Source organism: Brassica oleracea, chromosome C7, assembly GCF_000695525.1.
Source record: "Brassica oleracea var. oleracea cultivar TO1000 chromosome C7, BOL, whole genome shotgun sequence".
Lineage (NCBI taxonomy): Eukaryota > Viridiplantae > Streptophyta > Magnoliopsida > Brassicales > Brassicaceae > Brassica > Brassica oleracea.
In genome coordinates this window covers 17644544-17668674 of record NC_027754.1, presented here as the reverse complement: position 1 = coordinate 17668674, position 24131 = coordinate 17644544, and the positions used below count along the sequence as shown (strand labels likewise).

The 24131-nt window shown below is 34.4% G+C and overlaps 2 protein-coding genes across 4 annotated transcripts; one reads left to right on the top strand and one right to left on the bottom strand.

Moving 5' to 3' along the window:
- Nucleotides 1-4130: 4130 nt before the first annotated feature.
- On the bottom strand, nucleotides 4131-6684 carry LOC106301247 (dof zinc finger protein DOF1.4-like). Of its 3 annotated transcripts, none has more exons than XR_001262181.1 (3): nucleotides 6455-6684; nucleotides 5123-6300; nucleotides 4131-4437 (listed from the first exon to the last, which is right to left on the bottom strand). XR_001262181.1 is itself a non-coding variant. In XM_013737601.1 (2 exons), the coding sequence occupies exons 1-2, from the start codon at nucleotides 6518-6520 to the stop codon at nucleotides 5383-5385; spliced, it is 984 nt and encodes a 327-aa protein (XP_013593055.1). In that variant the 5' UTR covers nucleotides 6521-6684; the 3' UTR covers nucleotides 4826-5382. The 3 variants fall into 3 exon arrangements, 1 of the variants encoding a protein (XP_013593055.1); XR_001262180.1 differs by having other exon boundaries at nucleotides 4131-4426; XM_013737601.1 differs by lacking the exon at nucleotides 4131-4437 and having other exon boundaries at nucleotides 4826-6300.
- A 10769-nt stretch (nucleotides 6685-17453) lies between these two features.
- Nucleotides 17454-18881, top strand: LOC106302737. The gene has a single exon (XM_013739189.1). It carries the CDS (start codon nucleotides 17454-17456, stop codon nucleotides 18879-18881), a length of 1428 nt encoding a protein of 475 aa, XP_013594643.1.
- The last annotated feature ends 5250 nt before the right edge of the window (nucleotides 18882-24131 follow it).

Below are 24131 nucleotides of genomic sequence, written 5' to 3'. Positions count from 1 at the left end.
TAAGTAGACGTAAAATATTTCCTCGTAAAGTACACGCTACATTTACGTCGAGTTTACGAAGAAAGCGTATTTCCTCGTAAAAGCCACGTGACATTACATCGACTTTACGACGAAATTTCGTCGTTATTTTACGAGGAAATAACGTTGATTTTATATTTCTTCGTAAGTTCCTCGTAAAGTCGACGTAAATTTACGAGGATTAGTTTTCCTCGTTAAGTTTCCTCGCTAAACTTGTGTTTTCTTGTAGTGCAGAGTCAGGGGAACATAATCCGCTGTGCGTGTTTCCAAATGGAGTGATAGCATAGTCAGCTCGTAGTAGCTAGCTTGTGTGATATTCAGAATTCTCCACCGAGTTGCTGGGCAGAGAAAAGTTGTCTTGTAGCTCACCATCTTGTCGTTGATGTTAAAAATAACTTGTTTGGCATCGTATTCAAAGAGATGCCAATGGTGTCGTTTTCCGCTCAAAAATATTGTTGTGTTTGTGTGATTTACTCGAGGAGCTTTTAAATCAGTTTGTTAGACCACTATTTGTGTAGTAGGTAGAGTTTGGTCTTGATAATCCCTCCACCGGTTCTATCTCCGCTACAGCCACCGATGTTGGATTGGAGCGGTGCGGTGACTCTGGTGGGAGGAAGAAGAGGACATGCATGTTTTTTTGTAGGTGATTACGAAGGATGATATGCTTGAAGATGGATTTGTGAGGATCATAATCCATGTAGGCTTTTCGCCATTTGTGGATCATATTTTTTTCGTAAAGTGAATTGATTGATAATAGGAGTATATAGGAGCTGAGAGAAAACTAGAACTTTTAGTGGAGATGAAAAAACTGAAGCGATTTACAATTTATGAGAGATAAAAATAAGATTACAACTGAAGAGACGAAGAAACTGTTCAATTTGTTAGCAGAACAGAAGAGAAGACACTAAGATTCAGATGTTGTGGCTAGCGTGGATAACGAGCTCTAGCTCAATCCCTTTTATATACTGGAATTGAGAAATTGGTAGAGAGACTGACAATAAAGATCTTAAAGAGCCTAAGGAATTTTTTTAAACGCTAAATTTATGTTTGTGTGTTTACAAACAACTGAAATGGTAGATGCATTACTCTGTGCACTTCAGTCTTCAGGTCATGTTCGCTTAAACCCCGAATTATGAAATGTGTGTTACTTGTAGTTGTAGTAGTGAAAATTTTAAAGTGCATCATTTCACTGAAAAATCAGACTCTCACCTTGCGGTGAAGATTCATAACTTTTAAGCTTAAAACTCTCACCTTGCGGTGAAGATTCATAACTTTTAAGCTATTAATCATAAATCATAAAACACATGAAAACATACACATTAACATGTAATTTAATTATTAATCTATAAAAAAAATTCTCCTTATTTCTTTCAATAAAAGTTACAGAATTACCTAATATAATTTAAAATATATATGACAATTAATGAAATTTAGCAATACATATTTGATAAATCATTGTGTATCATCTATCATTTTGTTTAGTTTTATATTATTAAGTAAATTTAAATCACATTAATCATATAATAAAAAAATAGATTTTTTCAAATTTGTTATATTTTGAATTTCTTAAAGACTATGAATTACTAAAACTGTTAAAATCTCATTTTATGATTAATAGCTTAAAAATTGCTAGTTTTTTTTTTTTTTACGGCAAACGGCTATTCTATTACTCAAACTTGAGGTGGTCTGGGAAGCCAGACCGGAATAGAACAACCAATAAAACATAAGGATCTATGAAAAGAACGTGCATTCCTAGCTAACGAATCCGCAATCTCGTTCTGCGTCCTTGGAACGTAGCTTATCTTGGAACGTAGCTTATCTTAAAAATTGCTAGTTAAAAGATACAAATAATCATAAATTATATGAGTAGTAAGGCTCATTTAATAGATATCCAAATTAATATATATATATATATATATATTTATTTATCTTAATATCACTTAAACTAAACTACACACTATACAAAAAATTCATAAATACTTTAAATTTTAGTAAGATGTATTATAGAATGGATGAAAATTAAATATTTATGCAATTTTAACTTGATCAAATCATTAAAATATCTTCATTATTATTATTAAAAAAAATATTTTTAAAGCAAAACTTGTTTATTTAATAGATATATTATTTAACTAGCAAAAAAAAAAATTCATGATATCATAAATATGTTTATAATTCAAAATCTTAGAAGCCGACACTAAAATCTAAGAGAAACATATATAACAATCAGTATATGTAATATACAGTGTTTTGAAACCCGGCCCGGACCCGCGGTTGAACCGGTAAACCCGTTGACCCAGAAAAATCCGGTTTGGGTTTTGTGAAAAACCCAATATTTATAAATTAGTGTGTTGTCTATTTAAGTGAGGCCCTTAATTTTGATTTAAAATTGAGGTTTTTTCCTATTTTTATAAAGATAAGCATGACATCTTGTATCTTTTCCGAGAAGTTCAGGACTCACAATTCTATTTTTAGCTGTCCCGGTTTCCCCACTCCGACCTCTGCAGTCCCACCACACTACATGCAGCTACACATTAAACCCTTTGAGTCTAGAAAAGCCACATTGAGGCTCTTTGTTGTCTCAGAAATGACATTCTTTGTCTTTTTTGACGAGTTATCTAAAATTGAAATCATGACTCTACATTTAGTTGTCCCGGATTTCTCCTTGAGAATCCACATCTTTCTTTGTCGCATTAAACTGTCGAGCCTAGAACTATCACAATGAGTCGCCTTGATTTGGATATAGTGTCACTTGCTTTTTAAGATGAGTACTCTAAAACCAGAGTTTATGATCCAACTCTCTTTCACCAAGGAGTTTTTGTGAAGGACTAACCAATATATCTTTCTTTAGCGATCCTAGCATCGTCAGAGACGGTCGCCAATCACTCTCAAACTCATCAGTTGGGTCTTTCAACGTCGGTTTTGTATCCAACTTGATTGTGATTGTGTTCTTTCAAACACGGGATTTAGAATTCGAAGTAAGACTTCTCTACGGATCTATTCTATATTTGGTTGTTTTATTTTTTTTATTTGTGTGCTTCTCCAGTTGTAACCATCTTAATTTAGGCCTTGATTGGTAGAGCATTAGCATTAGCAGTAGCAGTATGCTACAGAAGCAGTATGCTGCAGGAACTGTATGCTTTTGTTAAACTGTTATATAATATATAATATATTTATTTTAATGAATATATTTCTAATATATATATAAATATATTAACATATAAAATTTAAAATATATATAATTATTTTATATTATTTAATAATTTAAAAATTATGTTTATATCAAAAAATATTATTTTAAAATAAATTTTATAATTAAAATATCTATTTTTAAAAATAATTTTTTATATTTAAAATAAATTAAATTATATTTTAAATGTGAAATACTATTTTTTAAAAAAATTATTGTAAATTAATTTTAGAAATCAAAATTTTATTTTCCGGATATAAAAATAATTTTATGATATTATTAAATAAAATAAATGAATTAATTATATATTTTCCTTAATTTTATAAATTATAAATGCAAATGTTATTCTAAAAGCTTCTTATGAGAGCATTGGCTACAAATCATTTGGAAAGCATTAGCATTTAGTAAATGCTTCTCTAAATGCTTACTAAATGTTTTTATAACAATTGGTGATTGGATAATGTATAGCATAATGCTAATGCTAATGCTCTACAAAGAAGGTTAGCAGACTTCTAATTTTAATAGAAGAGTTTGGTGTTAGAAAAAAAACACGGCGTTCCCTTCATGTTGCGCTTCTATATCAAAAAGGAATTATAAATTTGTATCATACAAAATGCGTTTTTATATAACGGAATTTTTTATTAGAGAAAGAAATGGGACTAGATTTTTATTCTGTTGGGCCTATGTTTGGATTATACTGTTAATACCTCATTCATGGGCCTATGCATTGGCTAGTTGAAGTAAATGTTATATATAATGGCATGACTCCGTATAACGTTTCAACTTTGTCTTATATTTCATCAAACATCAGTTTATTATTAGAAACGTTAAATACCTAAATCGTTTGCAATTTGATTGGTTAAAGAGGTCATAATAAATATAAATACATAATATCAACAATGAAAACGTATATGCAGATTGCTGAAAATAATCAGGTCAAGTTCTCGTCTGATGTGTCCATAAGCTAGAATGTCAGACGACAGTATACGTGTTAATAACATTCTTTCGTTTGATAATTGATTTTGATCCATAAATTATCCACACAAAGGTAATAAAGTTCTTGGTCCACACGGTACCGAGTCTGCCGACCCAAATCTTTAACGAATAAATCTATCTCCAATACTTGCACGAAAAGAATCATTGCAGAGAAAATGACATGCAGAAGCTGGTAACGAACTCGTGCCCACTTTATAATGACGCATCAATAAACTCCAAGCCCTGGACCAAAACTTGTGTTCATATATACATGAAACCATGAGTTGTAGGCTTGTAGCCAAAATGGTAAAGAACAAAATCATTATTCATTAATATGACATAACTACGACTCTACGAGCAGAATGTTTATATAAATAAGATGTCTAACCACGCTTTCACTTTGTCGGTCTTAGTATATTACATGTATATTGTATATATATGTATCAACTAATTTGTATCCATTAACGTCGTTTCTGCGAAGTTTCTCATATTCATGAATCTCCCATTTGACATTAGCTAAAGGACGCTTTCCTTTTGGACAATTAATTAATCAAGTCATCCACATGTACCTTCGTCCCATATCTATCGTGATTATAATGTAGATATATATAACATAAATATACATAGACTTGTATCCAAAAGAACCTGAATAACATAACTCTTACATGAATAACCAAAGTTTTAACAATACAAAACCACACCCTTCCCTCTGTTTGTATACCCAATGAAAGCCACACCAAAGAAGAAATGTGAAACTAAAAAGAAATCAAACGTGAAATGAGTTTTCTGACCCCATGAGAAACTCAATTTAACCCAAATTTACCCTTCTAGTTCCAATGAAATAAAACACCAACCCATGTGGTGGACCTTCGAATTACATAGATGAAAAAAAGATGATGAAAGTCAGGACCATATTATTTACGTACACATATCATTTACCTCGAGTGAACATAACAGTCGAACATAGTTAACCTTCAACCAATCTTGAGCGCTCTTTTGTTTTTCTTGAACAACGCGGGATGAAGATGTTGAGATGAAGAGGATCCGAGGGAGTTTATAGAAGCTAACATCAACATTTCCCCTGATTTTATCTCTCTGATCCAAGCTTCTTCTCTCATCTCAAAACGCAAAGAAAAAAAAGTGATGAAGATGAAACCCCAGCTAGTAATAGATTCTATAAGCAATAAGTTAATTTTGGTTTATATCAAGGAGGTAAGGGAGGATCCAACGTTATTATTTGTCGAATCAAGCCATTCTCCATTGACAACACTCGCATTATTCCATATGTTGTTGTAGTTTGAAGGATCTAAAGAGGATGGTGACATGAATCCACTAATGGTCCCTGAGATCTGACCAAGCTTCCCTTCTTTGTTCACATCTTCATTGTTACCTCCAACATGCAGATCTTGAAGGGATGCTAGGGTTTGGAGATGGGATTGTCCCATCATCTCACCACCATTGTTCATGGGTTTGTGTGGATGCTGGACAAGATTAGAGGAAGATGAAGATACCGAGGACCCAAATAGCCCCGAGAGAAGAAAGGGTTTGTTTGCGGTAGAGTTGTCGATGAAGCCACCGTTAATGGCGGTGTGGTCATGACTCATATGATGTGGAAACCCTAGACCAAGAGCACCTAGGCCACTAAAACCAGATGAGAAAAACTCACTCTCTAAACCACTTGATGAAGTCTTTGAAGAATCATTGAACCGGCTTGGAATCATTGGAAGACTATTACAACTGTTCACATGATCTGATAAACCATAGAGCATGGGATGATGATTCATGGAAGAGAAATGGGAGATCTGATGATTAGGGGATGAAGAAGTAGTCTTCGAGACCGTGGAGGCAGCGGTTGCTGGCCGCTTCACACGTTTATTTTTCCGGTAGCTACCGCCTACGGGAACGTTACGGAGGGTCCCACCTCGTGTCCAATACCTCTTGCAAGCCTTGCAAAAGTGCCGCGGCTGAGAGAGGCTGTAGTTGTTGTAGTAACAGAACTTTGTGTTAGAAGAATCACAACGAGGGCATTTAAGTTGTGGTTGCGGTTGATGCGCTTGCTGTTGTTGCTGCTGCTTATGAGACGGAGCCACAATCATGTTCTTGCTCTGCATACTCGCCTGAGAAGAGAGGGAGAAGGAAGAAAATTTTAGACCGTGTGGTTTAACTAAAAGCAAGAGAACAAATGGATATTATTCGGATCCAAAAGCTAGGAAACAAAAGATAACTGACTCATATTATTTGGGATATATATATATAGAGAGAGAGAGAGACCAGTGGAATGGTATTGGGAGAGCTGATGCTAGGCATCTTCTTCTTCTGGTCACAATTGCCAAACATATCTTTCTTGATTAAGCTCTTTTGATTTTGTTTTCTTTCTTTGTTTCTTCACTTCTTTAAAAGAGAATCCTTATGAAACCAGCAGTGTACAGACAAAGAGCTGTTGGCCACTGAAGCTATTATTACTGTTTTAACTTTCAAAGATTGAAGCACAAAGATTCTTGACAGATGTTTTCTTAAGCTCTTTATTTTATATTATTGTAATTATTTGTGCCACTATTCATTAACTTTTTATATATGTCACTAGGGTTTTCTCTAGTTGTACATAACATAAACTACTAGTATTAGTTTGTTAATATTTTGTACAGAGATGTCCAGGATGCCTTTGTACTAACTATCTTGAACAATTTAAATTATATATGAATTTATATTTTTTTAAAAATAATTTAAATTCGTTATCTGTACCCGAACCCGAAAAAATATGAAATCGAACCGAAATTATAAATATCCAAATGAAGTTGATCTTTAACCCTAAAAATCCGAAACCCAAATAAATCTGAACCGATTCCGAATGGATACCCAAACACCCACCGCTAGTGAAAAGTTGTGTCCATAACATTCGAAACTACGAAAAACGAGTTACACAATATTACAGATTTATATATTTACGCTATTAGTTTACATAAATTATATTTTTGGCAATCAAATCACATAAGAATAATCTAAACATTCTTAATTGAAAACGGTAATTAACTCTTACTGGACGTTTACATTTACTCTACTTCTTAAAATATATTTTTAAATTCAAATGTTTAAAATACCATCAATTAGTTGTGTAGATTTAGTGACGACAATAATTTAAAATAGTCATGTAAAATAGTTTTAAAATTGATTAGAAACAATTCTACTTACATCATGTAGATTCGATCCGATTGTATGGAGCTCGTTAGAGCTGTCAACTCGAATTCATATCCGGTGGAATTTTTTGAAATTCTCATGTATATCGAATTTTTATCTTTATCTTTCAATTTTTTTTTGTTTTACCTTCATGCCTAGAGAGCAGAATGAACTAGCCGACTCTCTTGCTAAGGGAGCCTTACTATATATGTACTGAAATAATTTAATTAACAAAAACAAAAAGTCCTTTTGCTAATAGAAATAGTGTACCTGTTTGTCAGCCATCGTCTTTGGATATTCTATGGTCTCCACCGTTGTGTTTCCAATTGGTTGCTGGGTTGTACTGCCTTTTTGGTTGAGTTGTAAATACGATTTTCTAAAGAATATTGTGGTATTTTTCTTTCATTTTTTTTGCGTAAATGTTAAATTTTATACCAAATTTTTGTTTTTGACAGAAGTTACAAGGAAAACTAGAAGCGGATAAAGATAAAAAAAAAACTAAACACCGAGAGGAGGAAAGAAGAAGCAACACCAAGAGTCCTATCAGACAGTACAAACAATTTACAACACGAGCTAACTAGCAAACCAGAAAAAATAGCTTGGTTGATAACGAGCATTGCCAAATGAGATTGATACCTTTGATAAACCATGAGACCACGTTCCGGTAGAATGCGGCTTGCCCAAGAACGCTGCTCCATATGATTGACACCATTCACCGCTCAGCTTTGCGAGTAATGACTGTCGAGCAATCAAACCTCACAACTACCACAGGTAGACGAAGGCATGAGCCCGAGCTATAGACTTCTAAATCACGCCAGCTGCTCTATTTGCGCCATCCGGATAGTCACAGCTAGGTCAAGGGCCACACTTATTTAGCTCGACTACAGAAACAAATGCGAGCCATAGCAAGAAAGCGGGATGCTAAGAGAGCCACATCATGGCGAAGCCCTTCAAACCCTACCAACTGGACCAAAGATTAGTCCACCACTATGGACCAAGAGACCCGACAATGGTGCTGGGATGACTAATCAAAACACGGGTCTCCTACGAGGAACTAACCGACCAAAGACTCAATGGAGAGCCAAGTTCCTCGCCCCGCGTTACCACCGAGAACCGGTGATAAGTCCATAAGGCCTCGATGGAGAAGCATCAACGGAGGAGTTCCATCAAGCAACACCGAAGAGCCGGGTCAGAAAAGGAAGCACCCGCACACAGCAGAGCACAACAACACAAGAGCGGTGAAGACCGAGACGACATAGTTGAAGCGCCTGCCGGAAAAGTACAAGGCAAGTCATAGACGGCGAGCCTTACATCAGAACACAACTGGCGCACACGAAACCCGACGGAGCCTCAGCTAGGGCTGGGCACAAGGCGGGTACTTGTTATTTTGCGTGTACTTGCGGTTTGACTTGCCTTGTACGAGTAATGAAATTTTTGACTTGTACTTGACTTGTTAAAAACGAGTACTTGCTATTTCAAGTACTTGATCAAAAATAAAGTACTTGCAAGTTACTTGCATTGCTCTATTACTTACTATTTACGAGTATTTGTGAACTATTTACGAGTACTTGTGAACTATTTACGAGTTTTCGGAATATTAAAGAACTACTTTCTACTTAAAAATGTAGTTATATGACTTGTTATTACATGTTACTTGTTTAGAGAAGACATTTTTGTTATCGTGAAAATTATACAATGTTTATATATCGAAGTATGCATATATATTTTTTATTTGTCTTCTTTATGTAATACTTGACTAAAAGACAACGAGTATTTAAAAATCAATATGGATACAAAACAAGTAACAAGTATAAAGAGAGTAATGAGTATTCGTGTCCATTCCTAAATGCAAGCAAAAGAAAAGACAAATATAAACAACTAATTAATAGATCATGTAACAAATAGCAAGTAATGGAGCAAGTAACGGGGCAAGTAACGGGGCGTAACGAAACAAGTAATAAAAATAATAATGATACTTGATACTTGACTTGGTCTTGCAAGTAATGAAAATTGTCGACTTGTTACTTGCCTTGACAACATCGAGTACTTGAATTTTCAAGGCGGGTACGAATCAAGTAGCGAGTTTAAGGCGAGTAACGAGTAATGATGCCCAGCCCTAGCCTCAGCTACCACACAGCAACCTAAGCATCGACGAACGCGCCTTTGGAGAAAAAGATCTCCGAAGCCCAACAAGACCAACCACAGAGAGGGATATCGTGATGTTCCAGTCAGTTAAACAAAACGAAATGACATCAATGTTCACCGCTTGGAGGACTTTATACCTGAATGTGCATCGGAACTGATCATATATCTATACTAAATCCCAAATCCGATCATGAGAAAATGACTCTTTTTTTTTCTTTCTAAAGTCATCGGAAATGACCTTTTTTTAGAAAGTTCATGAGAAAATGATAACAGAAAAAAAAATAAACACACAAGCAAAAATAAAGGTTGAACATTTTAATGAGTTCAATATACATTATGAGGACCGGGTGATTGTGGTCGAGTGGTAAAGAGACGGAACTGAGACGCCAACACGTTTCAGGTTCGATCCACCTGCTGCGCGAAACTAAGTCACAATTATCCTGGTCACCTAACACGGATATGGGCCTATGCTTTAGGGCTCATTTGAATACCCGGAGAGAGGGTCTATCCGTGGGCTGCCCCTCCCCTTGGGGATTAGTCTGGGCCTCTCCATGGGCCTGGGATACCCCAAAAAAAAAAAAAAAAAAAAATATATACATTATGAGATAATCTTCTTGGACAATCTTTTAAGTTCTTCTCTTGTTTTTCCTAATCTTAATTGAAAACCACAAAAAAAATCATGTTTTTTTTTTCTCATGATTCGATGGATGATGAAAATTCAGTTTAATCTTAACAAAACTAAACTTCTAAATAGTGACAAAGCACTTGAATTTTTTGTCTGCTTGCCTTTTGTTTTTCAACAATATGTATTATGCATATTAAATATGCATGTATCTTGACCAAAAATAGTACGAATGCTTAAAATGAGATACAAAACATTTTGTTACATGTATTATTTATAAAAACATATGAACTATAAACATTCTTCAGAAGAATGAAACATAAAAAATGTTTAAATATTTGTACGAATCAGAGCAAACAGAAAATATTTCAAATTTACGAAAATGTTATATATCTTCTGCCCAACCCTAAATTTAGCTTACAAGGCGGGTCAAGTTGGCAAACCAAATCTAGATCCCTAATCAATTAACTTACATTAAAGTAAAGTGTATATTTATATGAAAAATGCAAGAAGAAAAATATAGAGACAATAAAGGAGAATGTAACAGGTGAATCTTTCAGAGGGATCGAGGAACATCACTCATCACGATAAGTGACATTCTTTTGCATATTTTGGAATTGGAGTGAATCCCAAGACCCACATCAACCTATTAATCCCACTTCCAACTCTTTGATTTAATTTATACAAACACCAACTATCATATTATATACGCATCTATCATACAGACCCACTATAGTTTATACGCGTCGGTTTGAATATTATATGATAGTACTAGCTGCATCTTTTGAGATGGTCGTAATAATTCAAGAGATTGCTTACAATATTTTGGTAGGCTGGAGAATGTTTAGAGATAATAATACATTCAACAGTGACTGCATTACATAATACAATGAGAAGAAAACAAATATAACTCTTAAATTTAAATAACAAATTTCTAAATATAGGAGTTTTTTTTTTCATATTGATTGACGTCACAAAATATGGTTTTGGTGACTACAATATTTTTTGAAATTGCCACTATTGTCCAAGCATAGTTGAGACTATATGCATGGTAGATCAAATTAGCATATCATTAGTTATAAGTCATGATTACGATAAAAAAAGGACCTTTAAGAATTAAATACGAAGTGGGGTTGGATTAGAGTCGCAAGGAAAAAACAGAGAAGAAGGTAAAAGAGAAGTGAAAGCTCCAAGAGCAAAGGGACAAAAGAGAGCATAAGTGCATGTGATGTTCCATCTCACTCACTGCCAACACCAAATGGGTTCACATTTCCAATCTCCACTTTATTCTCCCTCGTCTCTTTCCTTACATTATCTTTGCTTTTCTTTACTTTTGTTCTAATAAAATAATATAATTAGATTTTAGGTTTAACTGTCGAAACGAAATCATATAGATATTACTGCACATTTTCAAGTTTTGTTGCATTTAAACAAGGCTAAAAATTCGTATTTCAAATGAAGTATAATGAGATAACCATGAACAACAAATATTCCGAAACATTCAGCATATAGATCATCAATGTCCTTTTTTTCTTTTAAAATAATGGTAAATATGGAATAGTGATTTAGATTTAAAATTAAAGTAAATTATTGGGTACGAATGATATGATATGCTTTAAAAAATGAATTATAAATTTTTAATTGGTTGTTGTTATTCCAAAGTACAGATGCAAATCAATCTCACGTACTCAATACGTTTGAGTTTATAAACCTTTATAAATCTTACTCGATTTATAAACCCTTATAAGAAGTTACGAGATAATTATGTTTCTTCTTCTCACTTCTTAACCGATTGTGGTTTGATAGAGGTTCGCCTAAGCAATCTCCTAACACAGAACTATACCCCTACAATGGTGTGTGTAGTTTCGTAGGCGTCTATCTTGAGAATACAACTATCGGTCTCCGTACAACACACCCGTACCGAGACCTTAGCAAACTTTACTTTGAGTTTTCCTTCACAAACTTGTTATAGGAAAGAAGAATATTAAATCCAATTGATTCTCAGTTATCTTATCTCTTCTCTCCTTCTGCTCTTCCTTTCTCGTATTGCACTTGATCACTTTACATAATCATTCAAGTAGTGCCTTTAATCAACGCATACGTTAACTCAAACGGTGCATTTTAATCAACGCGTATGTTGACTCATAACCGACACGTTTTGTCTGAAATGTTGCTTCCTTTAATTAATTAAAGTCCAACAGTTGTTGCATTTCAACCGCATGGTGCTTGCTTTTTAATTGTGAATTTAAAATCAGATCATTACAGGAAATGTGGGTATTAATAGCATCATAGGATAGCGTTTAAAACAGTTCTGCTATTATATACCAACGCTGGCTTTTCTAATAGCGTTTCTGTTTTTAAAACGCTATGTTTCGTATCGCGGAAAAAATTATAATTTTAGCCGCGTTAATTTGCTAAGTGTAGGCGCCTTACTATTGCAGATCCCAAACTAATAGCTATCGTAAATGTAAAAATATATTTATATTTTGTCAAAAAAATACTTTAAGTTTAAAAATACTCTTTGGTTCCTCTCTCTTTCTTCGCACTTAGTTCTTTTTACTCGAAACCGAGAATCCAGAGAGTTCCTTGACTCGAAACCTTCGTTCTTCATTGTTTCTCAGAAAATCGAGACTGTACTCTTGAATCGAAGCTTCAAATGGTATGATCTTATTCAATCGTAGCTTATTTCTTTAATCTCATTGATATCGATCGTTTCGTTGTTAATTTTTTTTTTAATGAAATTTTTTTTGAATTATACAGAGGTATCATGGCCCCACAGAAGTGATCCAAACTAGTCATGTGTTGCCACGTGTCGGTCCTCTGTCCCTGGCGATGTCGAAATGTTAATTCCCCAGTGGCCGGGATTCGAACCCAGGTGGCGGTACTCACAGCTGTAAGCCCTTTACCACTAGAGCTAGAAGCTCCGTTGTTAATTATCAACAAATATTTTGAAAAGCGATTCTGGTTTTGGGTTTGTGTGAACATTCATGTGAAAGTTTTTGAATTCGGGTATCAATTTTGATCATTGCATGTCGAAGTTTGTGAATTTCGGATTCGATTTTTGATTTTGGGTTTCGATTTTGATTTGGGGTTTCAAATTTACTTTGATTGAACATGTTCTTCGTTTGATTTTGGATTTCGATTTTACCTTGATTGATTTCAGAAGGCAAAGACAAGAGGGGGAGGACGAGTTGGTTCTCGTCGTTCTAGTAGATGTACTCAAGGGTTGGAGGTACAAGTTGCTTTTGCAACAACACTTAAGGTGAATAAAAGATCAACAAAGAAAGTGGCTTCCCCAAAAAAGAATTTAGCTCTAACGTCAACGAGAAGAAGTATAAGAATCAAGAATTTGACTGTTCAAGAAGCTGTGACACCTGAAGATGATGAGATAGAAGATGTAACACCGGAAGATGTAACACCAGAAGATGTAACACCAGAAGATGATGATGTTGCAGGAGAAGATAAGGAAGATGATAAAGAAGATTCTGAGAAAGACGGAGAAGCATGTTTGACTGGACATGAAGAGCAAGAGGAAGACATAGAGAATGACAATGACAACAATGAGAAAGGAAACGAAGAAAAAGCTCTCAATATGGAAGAAGATGAAGTTACCAATGCTCAAGATGATGAGATTCCTAGTACTGACGGAGTTCAGCTACCAGCGGATGAAGTGAAAGAAAAAAATAGAAGAGGACCAACAAAGATGCGTAGAGTTGCTGAAAATCCTAATGAAAAGGTTGCGGTCACATTCAATGACTTTGGTGATCATGTTGGACCTGGTTCAGTTACATTGTCATCTTTTCTTGGTCCTCTTGTGAGGGAACATGTTCCGGTAACTCTTTCTGATTGGAGAAAACTTGATGCAGCGACTAAAGCAACAATGTGGGAAGAAATTCAGTTTTGTATATATATGTTTTGTTGAGCCGCAAGATGAAATTATAAGCATGTTTGACCTTTGCTTATTTTGATGCAGGGAAGGTTTAACTTGCAAGATGAGTGGCAGAAAGCTTGTATTTTCGAGCAGTTGGGAAGCTTGTGGAGGCCTGGGAAGTCAAGGCTAGTGTCACAAGTACGTGCTGCAAAGACTGCTGCTAAGAGATTAGATTCAAAAACCCAGCAACGTCCCATCCATTCAATTGTGGAACTCTTGGGTTAGGAGCAAGACGACCACAACTTTCACGGTAAATTATCCACAACTAAGTGATAACTTTCTTGTTTATATGTCATTTCTTATAGATTTAATCACACTCATATTTATATTGTAGGAAATAAGTAACAGGTACAAAGAGCTGAGAAAAAATCAGATTCCTCATACAACCAGCCGCAAAAGAATGCTTCGTTTAGCTTATGATATGGTAAAATGAGTACCTCAAACTTCTATATATTGTACAGCTTACTAGAATAAACTCGTATTGAGATATATCTGTATTTTATATAGAAAAAAAAAAGAGCCAAGACCCAAGTAAGGTAAGTAGGAGTAACGTATGGATTGCGGGACATACTCATGCTGATGGTAGACCCGTGAAGCCTCAATTTGCGGAGACTATTGTAAGAATTCTGGAACTTGTTATACTATGTATGATCAATGGATTATGATCAATGTGTTATATTGTGTATAAAATGTTTGTATCAGGAACAAATACAGTCACTTGATAGTCAAATGGACTCTACATCAGCAGATGATAACATAAGGGAGGATGTTGTGACCAAGATTTTGGGAAAAGACAAAAATGGACGAGTAAGGGGGTTTGGTAGAGTGGTTACCGCTACTAAGCTAGCATTTCTGCAATCTAGAGACGCAAAGATTGCTGATATGGCTAGTGAGATTGAAGAGTTAAAGGTCATGGTCCGAGACTTAGCTGAGAAGAAGGTAATTGTTTTAATTACATTTACTCAACTGGTTTTATGCCATTAATAATTCTTTTTCCTTCTCACAGAATAGTAATGGTGAGACTGAAACATCCGAGACTAGTGCTGGATTCAAAGAATGAGTGAGAGTACAAATACTGGATTGGTTTGAGGCAGAAGATGTAGTTGTTGGTGAAGAGGAATTTTGCTCTTATGAACCGATGTACAAAATTGGTCGTGTACCGATTGGTCCTAATGCAGTGGCTGTTATTGTGACATCTGCATTAAGTTCAGAAGCTTCTCTCTGGAGGCCTACAATAGATGTGTTATCTCTTGAGGACGCTGTGGGGTGCAAAGTAGCTTGGCCAATAAATAAAGTGATTTTGCACAGGAATCCAGTCGCTTCTCAAAATGTATCCATGGTAAAGTTTGCCAATCTTGTTGTTTCTGCATAAGTATATATATGTCTCTAATCATTAGCTTCTTACATTTTAGCAACCCAAGGAAGGTGAAACTCGAAGATACAAAATCTATGATTGGACTACTGAAGAGAAGGAGGTTGTTTCTGAAGGTCTTGTCTGCTCATCTAATTCCAGAGATATGGTTAACAATATACCTCTGGTTCCAAATGCTGTTAGCAATGAAGTTGTGAAGGTGTTTAAAGATCATGCTCATTTGTGGAGGCCAACTGCAGAGATGTTTTTGATTGGTGATGCAGTTAACGAGAAAATCGCATGGCCAATCCTCAAGTTCGAAGTCATGGCTTCAACCACAACAGATGCAACACCTACAAAAAATGCAGCCAAGAAAACAACATCACCTACGAAACCAGCAAAAAAAAAAGCAGTGGTATGCTATTTACATGAAGTTATTTTATTTGTTTGTCTGTTGATTGGCGTTGGAACTTGTTGAGTTGTAGAGTCCAGGCAGCACTAGTTCCACCAGAAGTGCAAAGCAGAAGTGTATTCTCTTAGATTACAGCGACTTTGGACGTAAGGTAGCTAAAGGAAGAGTAGCTTCGACGGATCTGAAAAAGTTGTGCCACTTTGTACCTCTAGGTCCAAATGCAAGCAAGGTTTGGGTTGAAGTGGTTAAGATTGGTAATGCAAAGGTCTGGAGGCCAAACTCAGAGATTGAATGCATATCTGATGCAATAGGTTCAGTTGTGGCATGGCCAAATCATAAACTCAAGTTCGTGTGAAACAATGTCAAGTTGGTGTTATAACTTATATATGCTCTGGAACAATGTATTATATTATCCGTTATGTATTTTTAGTTTGAATTTATGTTAGGTATAATATTATGTGTAAGTTCACAGACAACAAAACAAATATTATGTGTAATATTATGAAGGTTTATGTGTAGTAAAATATTGTGTAATAAATCTCAAAAGTTTAAAATTTAAAACAACAAGTTGTAAAATAATTTAGACCATAAACTTAAAAAATTAAAACCCTATACCCTAAATTTAAAACCCTAAAGTTCAAACCGTAAACCCTAAAGTCTTTGATCCCAAATTTTTGTGATAATTGTTCTTGATTTCGGATTTTTGTAATTATAAGATATGATACTGTAATCTTGATTTCATAAAACTCATTTGTTGATAGTTTTATAAAAACTCATTTGTTAAATCCCTAAATCCTAAAGCCTTTGCACATACACTAAGTCTTAGTGTTTATATAAGTTAGATTCTTGGATTTTATAAAAACTCATATAAAAATTTTATATTTATAAGAAATAATATTTGAAAAAATGGAATTCAGATATTTAAATTTTTAAGATTTAATTTATATTTTTAGCTCAATAACATATTTTATATTGTAATTTTCGCATTTAAAACGAAATTAATATTCTAAGCCAATGAGGAGCAACCTCCGAGATTGCAGACATGGCGAGTCATACACCGATGGATGTGACTTGCCAACTTTGATTTGTCTCGTGAGCTTTGATCTGAGCAGTTCTTGTTCTTAGCCAATGAGGAGTAACCTCTAAGATTGAAGACTGATTAATCCTAGACCGTTTGATTTGTCTCCCTAACTTTGATCAGACCCGTTCATTTTTTTTGTCTCATTTCGCGGCCAAAAATTCAGAACACAACTCAGACCAATTCGTGTTTTCTTTCAAAATAAATCGTGTTATGTCTCGCGAGCTTTGATTCGAGCATCTCGTTTCACAACGAATCTTACTTCCATTCGCCGATTGAAACGAAGCATATGGATAAGACATGGATTTGGCTGGGTATAACCTATAATCTCTCGAGCTCACTTGTATTCACTGATTGAAAGAAAGATAACTTGTTTTCTCTGATTTACCATGTAGGAATAGTCACGAGTACTCAGAAGGAGCAACTAATTTCGTGAATTCATCAGCAAGAAGATTGGGAAGCATGTCTGAAATGCTATGCCCTTGCAGAGAAGAGACTGCCGCAATTTAAGCCATCAGTTACTCGATAAAATAGTCGAGCATCTAGTGATTAGGGGTATGGATAAGAAGTATAAGAGCTCTTGTTGGAGTATTCATGGCGAGACAAGAGAATCTACACAAGACAGTGGTCTTCAATATGAAACGGAGGCATTTGATTTCTTTAAGACAGCATTCTCTATGGATGAAGATGGTCCGAATCAGACGAATGACAATGTGGTGGAGACAAATGATGATGATGAAGCAGCAGAGGAAACTGAATTTAGGAAAAAGTTAAGAGACGCTGAATCGCCATTGTACACGGATTGTATCAAACACACGAAGGTTTCAGCAATCATGGGACTTTACAGATTCAAGGTTAAAAGTGGTGTGTCTGAGAACTACTTTGATCAGCTGTTGGTTTTGCTTCAGGACATGCTATCTGAAGACAATGTTCTTCCGAAGAGTATGGATGCAATCAAGAAATTTTTGAAGATATTTGGTTTCGGCTACGACAATATTCATGCTTGCAAGAATGATTGCATACTCTATAGCAAGGAGTTTGAGAAGCTAGAAAGCTGTCCAAGATGCAAAGTTTCAAGATGGGAGAAAGATAAGAACATCAATGAGTTAAAGGTTGAGATTCCAGCTAAGGTCCTTAGATATTTTCTAATCAAGGACAGACTTAGGAGGATGTTTAGATCAAAAAAGATGGCTGAAGATTTGCGTTGGCACTATACCAATGCCACTGAAGATGGTACAATGCGACACCCCGTTGATTCTATCTCTTGGGCACAAGTGAATGATAAATGGCCAGACTTTGCTGTTGAACCAAGGAATCTTCGACTTGGAATTTATACAGATGGGATGAACCCTTTCTCCATGCAAAACACCAATCACAGCACATGGCTAGTGTTGTTAGTGAACTACAACACGCCTCCAACTATGTGTATGAAGGCTGAGAACATAATGTTGACTTTGTTGATCCCTGGTCCAACAGCTCCTGGTAATAACATAGATGTTTACTTAGCACCATTGATAGACGATTTGAAAGATTTGTGGGCTGAGGGTATTGAAGTCTATGACTCATTTGCGAAGGAGAATTTCACACTGAGAGCCTTGCTGCTTTGGAGTATCAGTGACTATCCAGGCTTAGAAACATTTTCTGGATGTAAAGTGAAGGGGAAACAAGCCTGCAATGTATGTGGAAAGGATACACCTTCTAGGTGGCTTAAGTTCAGCCGTAAGTTTGTCTACATGGGAAATAGAAGGAGACTACCGCCTGACCATCGTTACAGATATAAAAAAGCTTGGTTTGACAACACTGTTGAGGAAGGGAATGCTAATAGGATACAAACTGGCACTGAAATATATGAGACACTACAAGCTTTTAGGAATGATTTTGGAAGACCTCTAGATAAGGAAAGTAAAAGAAAAAGATCAGAGTTGGAAGATGATGAGATGGTTCAAGAAGAAGAGTGTGAGGAATCAAATGATCTCTGGCGGTAGAAGAAGAGATCGATATTCTTTGAACCACCTTACTGGAAGGTAAAGTAGAGTAACTGAACTTTATTCTCTGATTGTTGTATATGAATATGCCTAACAATTTCTTGCTTAATGTGTTAGGATATGCCAGTTCGCCACAATATTGACGTTATGCACGTTGAAAAGAATGTGTCGGATGCTATATTGTCTATCTTGATGCAAAGTTCAAAGTCAAAAGATGGTTTGAAGGCAAGAAAAGACTTAGAAGATATTGGAATCAGAAGTCACTTGCACACAGAGATTAGGGGTTCGAAAACATACTTACCTCCAGCAGCGTATTGGTTATCCAAGAAAGAGAAAACCATTTTCTTGCAAAGGTTATCTAAGTTTAGAGGTCCTGATGGTTATTGTGGTAATATTGTGAATAGTGTTTCAGTTAACCCTCCAAATATATGTAGTTTAAAGTCGCATGATCATCACGTGCTAGTACAGAACTTGTTACCAGCTGCATTAAGAGAGTTGTTAGATAGGGGTCCTAGGATTGCCATTAACAGATTATGCAGTTACTTCAACAGGTTGTGTCAACGCATCCTTCACATGTGAAGGAAGAAGATGGCTTCATTCTTGTTAACCTTCACATGAACCAAGCAGCTTATCTGAAAGATCCATTCATTCTGCCCTCTCAAGCAAAACAGGTTTTCTACTCTAGGGAAGATGATAATTCTAATTGGTATGTTGTTATAAGAGCACCACCTAGAGGCTATCATGAGTTGGAAACAGAAGAGGATTTAGGTGATGCACCTTTGCCTGTCCAAGAAGTCGATGATCTGGGTGGTGAAGCTTCTGATGATGATAGTGTTTATGCTAGGGATGATTGTGAAGGATTGTTAGTGGTAGATTGATAGTGTGTTTGATAGGTGTTGATGGCTTGTGTAAACAAGAAAATGTATTATGGGCTTTTAAACATTTGAAGATTTTTTAGTTTTTCTAATATGATTTATTGTTTTTATTACAAATATTCGAAATAAATAATAATTTAAAAAAATAAAATCCATTCGTAATTATATTTAATTAAATATTCGGATAATTTAAAACAATTTAATAACATGAAACATTTGCTATCTATGTATAGCAAACTGGTATAGGTAAAATCAGTTTGATGGGTTTTAATAACATTTATATCACGTTATTATAACTATTAACAATTGCATAGATAATAACGCTATCATTATTAACTTAACTATAGCATACAACAGATCTGCTATCAAAAGGGTCGGACATACGATAACGGGCGTTGTGAGAGCGTTTTAGGGAACGCTATTAAAACGGACTAATAGCGTTTATCGCCAGCTATTAATACTCATATTTCCTGTAGTGGATGTTTTCTTACGATCGAAACCATATTACACGGTACACTGCAAAATAAACAGATTTTTATGAATGGTGCTGCAATTAGCCGTGTCACTTACAACCAAGTTATGGTCATGGTAGACCATATAACAACCAAGTATGGTTACGGTAGACCATATAACAAATAACAATTGTAAATCTTTGTATTGAGAAGATAGGAGCAGCAAGAAACTCAATAATTGTAGTTTTAAAAATGAAAATGCACATGACTTTTTCTCTTTCGGATATGTCAATCACAACCTTTTTTTTTGGTGAGCCACACAAACTACTTATCAGTTATAAATTGGGTTTATTTGTGAAATAGCAAAAAAAAAAAAAAATTAGTTTTGTAGAAAGAAGGTAGAAAGAAAAAGGAGGTGAGAGTGTTATTTTGGTTAGTGAATAAATTTTGGATATTTTCTGGTGTTATAGCAATTTTCCGTATAAATTCTATATACACTATTTGTTTTTCTTTTTAATCTGGAGTTATTTGGACACAAATCCAACTAATCCTTCAAAGAAAACAGTACTAACGAGTACTCCCGCTTCCCTAATGAAAGCTAAAACATAGTTCTATCTTTATCTGGCCAAGCAAATAATAACTTAGTTTCTACTAGGCTTCGAACCTAAAATCGACATGGTTATGTCTTGTTCCGATTTCTTTTCTTATTTCTATACTACCACCAGTTAGTTCATTCCATATAACTTTGGCAATCAACTCTTTCTGCAAGAGAAGTATTTACTTGAAACTCTGATATGTTTTTGTATTTCATCTTGTAATCGTCCAGGAAATATATCTTTCCTATATTCACCACGGAAGCTATACTCTCCAAATAAAATATCTCCAACAGATACGAAACTTCTATCTTTTTAGATAACTCATTTTCTTAAAGAGTCTATATGAATACATAAAATATGTGTGTATGTGTATGTTAAATTGTTAATATAATGTTTACGATAATGCATGTGGGAAGCAGATTGGAAAGAACAAACAAAAAAAGCAAAAGCATTAGCATTAGCATAGGGAAACTTAATGAATTTGTAGACTTTCAAGGGATTTTCTCTTCTCCCGTTAAAGTTACATTCTCTATTTGAGTTACTGCAAAATTATGACTATTTACTTGTTTTTGTTTTCTGTCAGATGATAAATTTATTTATGGGCAAATCTCCAAAATAGCACCTTTCTAAGTTTATATCACAAAAATAGCACTCAAAAACTAAAATGACCAAAATAGCACATTTCTAAGTTTATCCTTTGAAAATTTTAATATTTTTATTTTTCACCCCAAAACTTCATTTCTCAACTCTAAACCCTAAACCCTAAACTCTAAACCCTAAACCATAAACCCTAAAATCTAAATCCTAAACCCTAAATTCTAAATCCTAAACCCTAAATCCTAAACCCCACCCTTTAACTTTAAACCCTAAATTTGTGACTTTTGATAAAACATTAAGTGCTATTTTTGTGACTTTTGACCTTGAGTGCTAGTTTGGGAACAAAAACTTGATTTAGTGCTATTTTTGTCTTTTTCTCTTTACTTTTTATTCTTCTGAACTTCGCTTTATTTTATCGAATTTTAATGTTACATTGTCTTCTCCAGATTGCTCTTGCAATATTTGCTTTTGCCACAAGGGATTATTAAAATATAAATATTTTCATTATGTTATCGTTTTCTTAGACAGTGTTCTCGAAGTTTTGATTGGCAGTTGATTTTCGATTCCTTTACATCACAATCAATAATAAAGTAAGCATATTCCGTTATTAAACCAAAAAAATGTTTTGTTTTGTCAAGAACTTGCGATACAAAAACAAAGAAAGGAAATTTAAAAAAAGAAGATAGAGAAAGGAACGATGACGTGTCAGTTACAAAAAAAAGGAACGATGATGTGCATAGTTTTAGATTTTATAAGATTAAACAAAGATGGAGGTTAATATATAAAAAGGGTTATATACCTCCAAACAACCACAAAAAAAAGAGAGAGCAAAGTAAGAATATAACACTCTCTCAGCTCTTTTCTCTTCCTATCTCTCTTTCCCTTCTTTCTGCAAAACCATCTCTCCTTATTTTTAACTATTTCACAAATAAACCCTATAAAAAAAAGATGTGAATTAGGAAAATTGCATGATATATACATCAAACAAATTATAATTTACTATCTAACCAAAAAAAAAATTTCCTCCATCATTTCTATGATGTATACCATATTACTCTTTTTATTTATTTCTTTAATTTTAAAAAGTTTTGTTTATGTCTTTCCCCCAAAATCTTATTTCTTATATATTCTTCAAACTGTACAATAAATCAAAATTTAAATTCAACTAAAAAGTATAGTCTTTTTTTAATATAGTCTTTTTCATATATAAGACTATATAAAAAAGTAAATAGTCATATATTTACCCCTTGTTTTTTATATAGTCTTTTTTTATATAGTCTTTTTCATATATAACATGATTTGATTTTTTTTATTTAGACACTTTATCTGAAAATATAAGTAAATAGTTATAAAAAATTTCCGTCATTCTATTCTATCTATTTATATTTTCTCAGTAGTCATATATTTACCCCTTGCTATTTATATCGTATTTCTAATACTATTTTCTTATTAGTTATATATACAATTTTGACAAATCAGATTCTTAAAACGTAGCACATGTCCAGTCGTTTAAAACAACATTGATCAAGAATAAATATTTTTTACATATACCATTCATTCAGTAGTAGCTTAATTTGGTTTCATTTGACATCTATCAATATATAGTATCATATATCTTATAGTATACTATCATGTAGCCATACTATATAAAGAAATGATAACAATAGACATAGTATAACTATATTGTGTGTTATAGAGGGAAGGGTAAAACATGAAAACAGTGTGTTTTGGTTATTGAATTCATTTCCGAATTAGTGATAATATAGATTCTTCATACTTATTTAGAACTTAGGTTAGTTGGAAAATTCACCCTATGATTTAAGCAAAAAAGAGAAAAAAGAAGAGATCATATGGGCCAAGTCTTTTTGCAAGTGCTCACTTCGGCTTTGTGGTTGGCTCATCGATCGATGTAATAATCATGGCCCAAGCGAATTTCGGACTGGTTTATAAGACATGTTAACCAAACTGTTCTATAAATAACATATTCAACAGTAGTCACTCTACAAAATTTAATCTTTTGATATACAGTGATTCGCGAGTCAAAACCAATGAATAAAAACTAATAAGTGCATAATCATACCCATTTCATTTTATATTACTTTAGCAACATATCCATTTCAATATCTAAAAGAAATGAAGACCATAGTCTCAACCATCGTTTCAAAAGTACTTCAACAAGGTATACAAATTATATTATTAAAAATTGTTTATCAAGTAAATTTACTCTGATATCAATAAAAATTTATAGATTTCTAATTCATAACTAATTGACAATGAATACAAGAGATAATGGAGCTTTTCTGCCATTTGCTAGGTTGAAATGTAAACCTTGAGATCCTCATGATCTAGATGTTTTCCGGCAAGGCTATATCTGATTTAGGGCGCTTATTCCTCACACATTCTTGTCTATTTCTTTGCTCGCACTACAAGAAAACAGCGGCATACCGAGGAAAAAAATCGTCGGTCTGTCGTCGGAATAACGTTATTCCGACGACATACCGACGAAACAAGTCCTCAGAAATAACTCCTCGGAAATTCATTTTTCCTCGGAAATTTCCGACGGAATTCCGAGAAAATGAATTTCTGAGGAAACTCCTAGGACCACCAGTTCGTCGGAAAGGTCTTCGGAATATACCGAGGGAGAACTTCCTCGGAATTTACCTCGGAGGTTCCGACGAAATGTTCCTCGGAATTTTCATCGGGAATTTCTCATCTGAAGGATGTCTGATC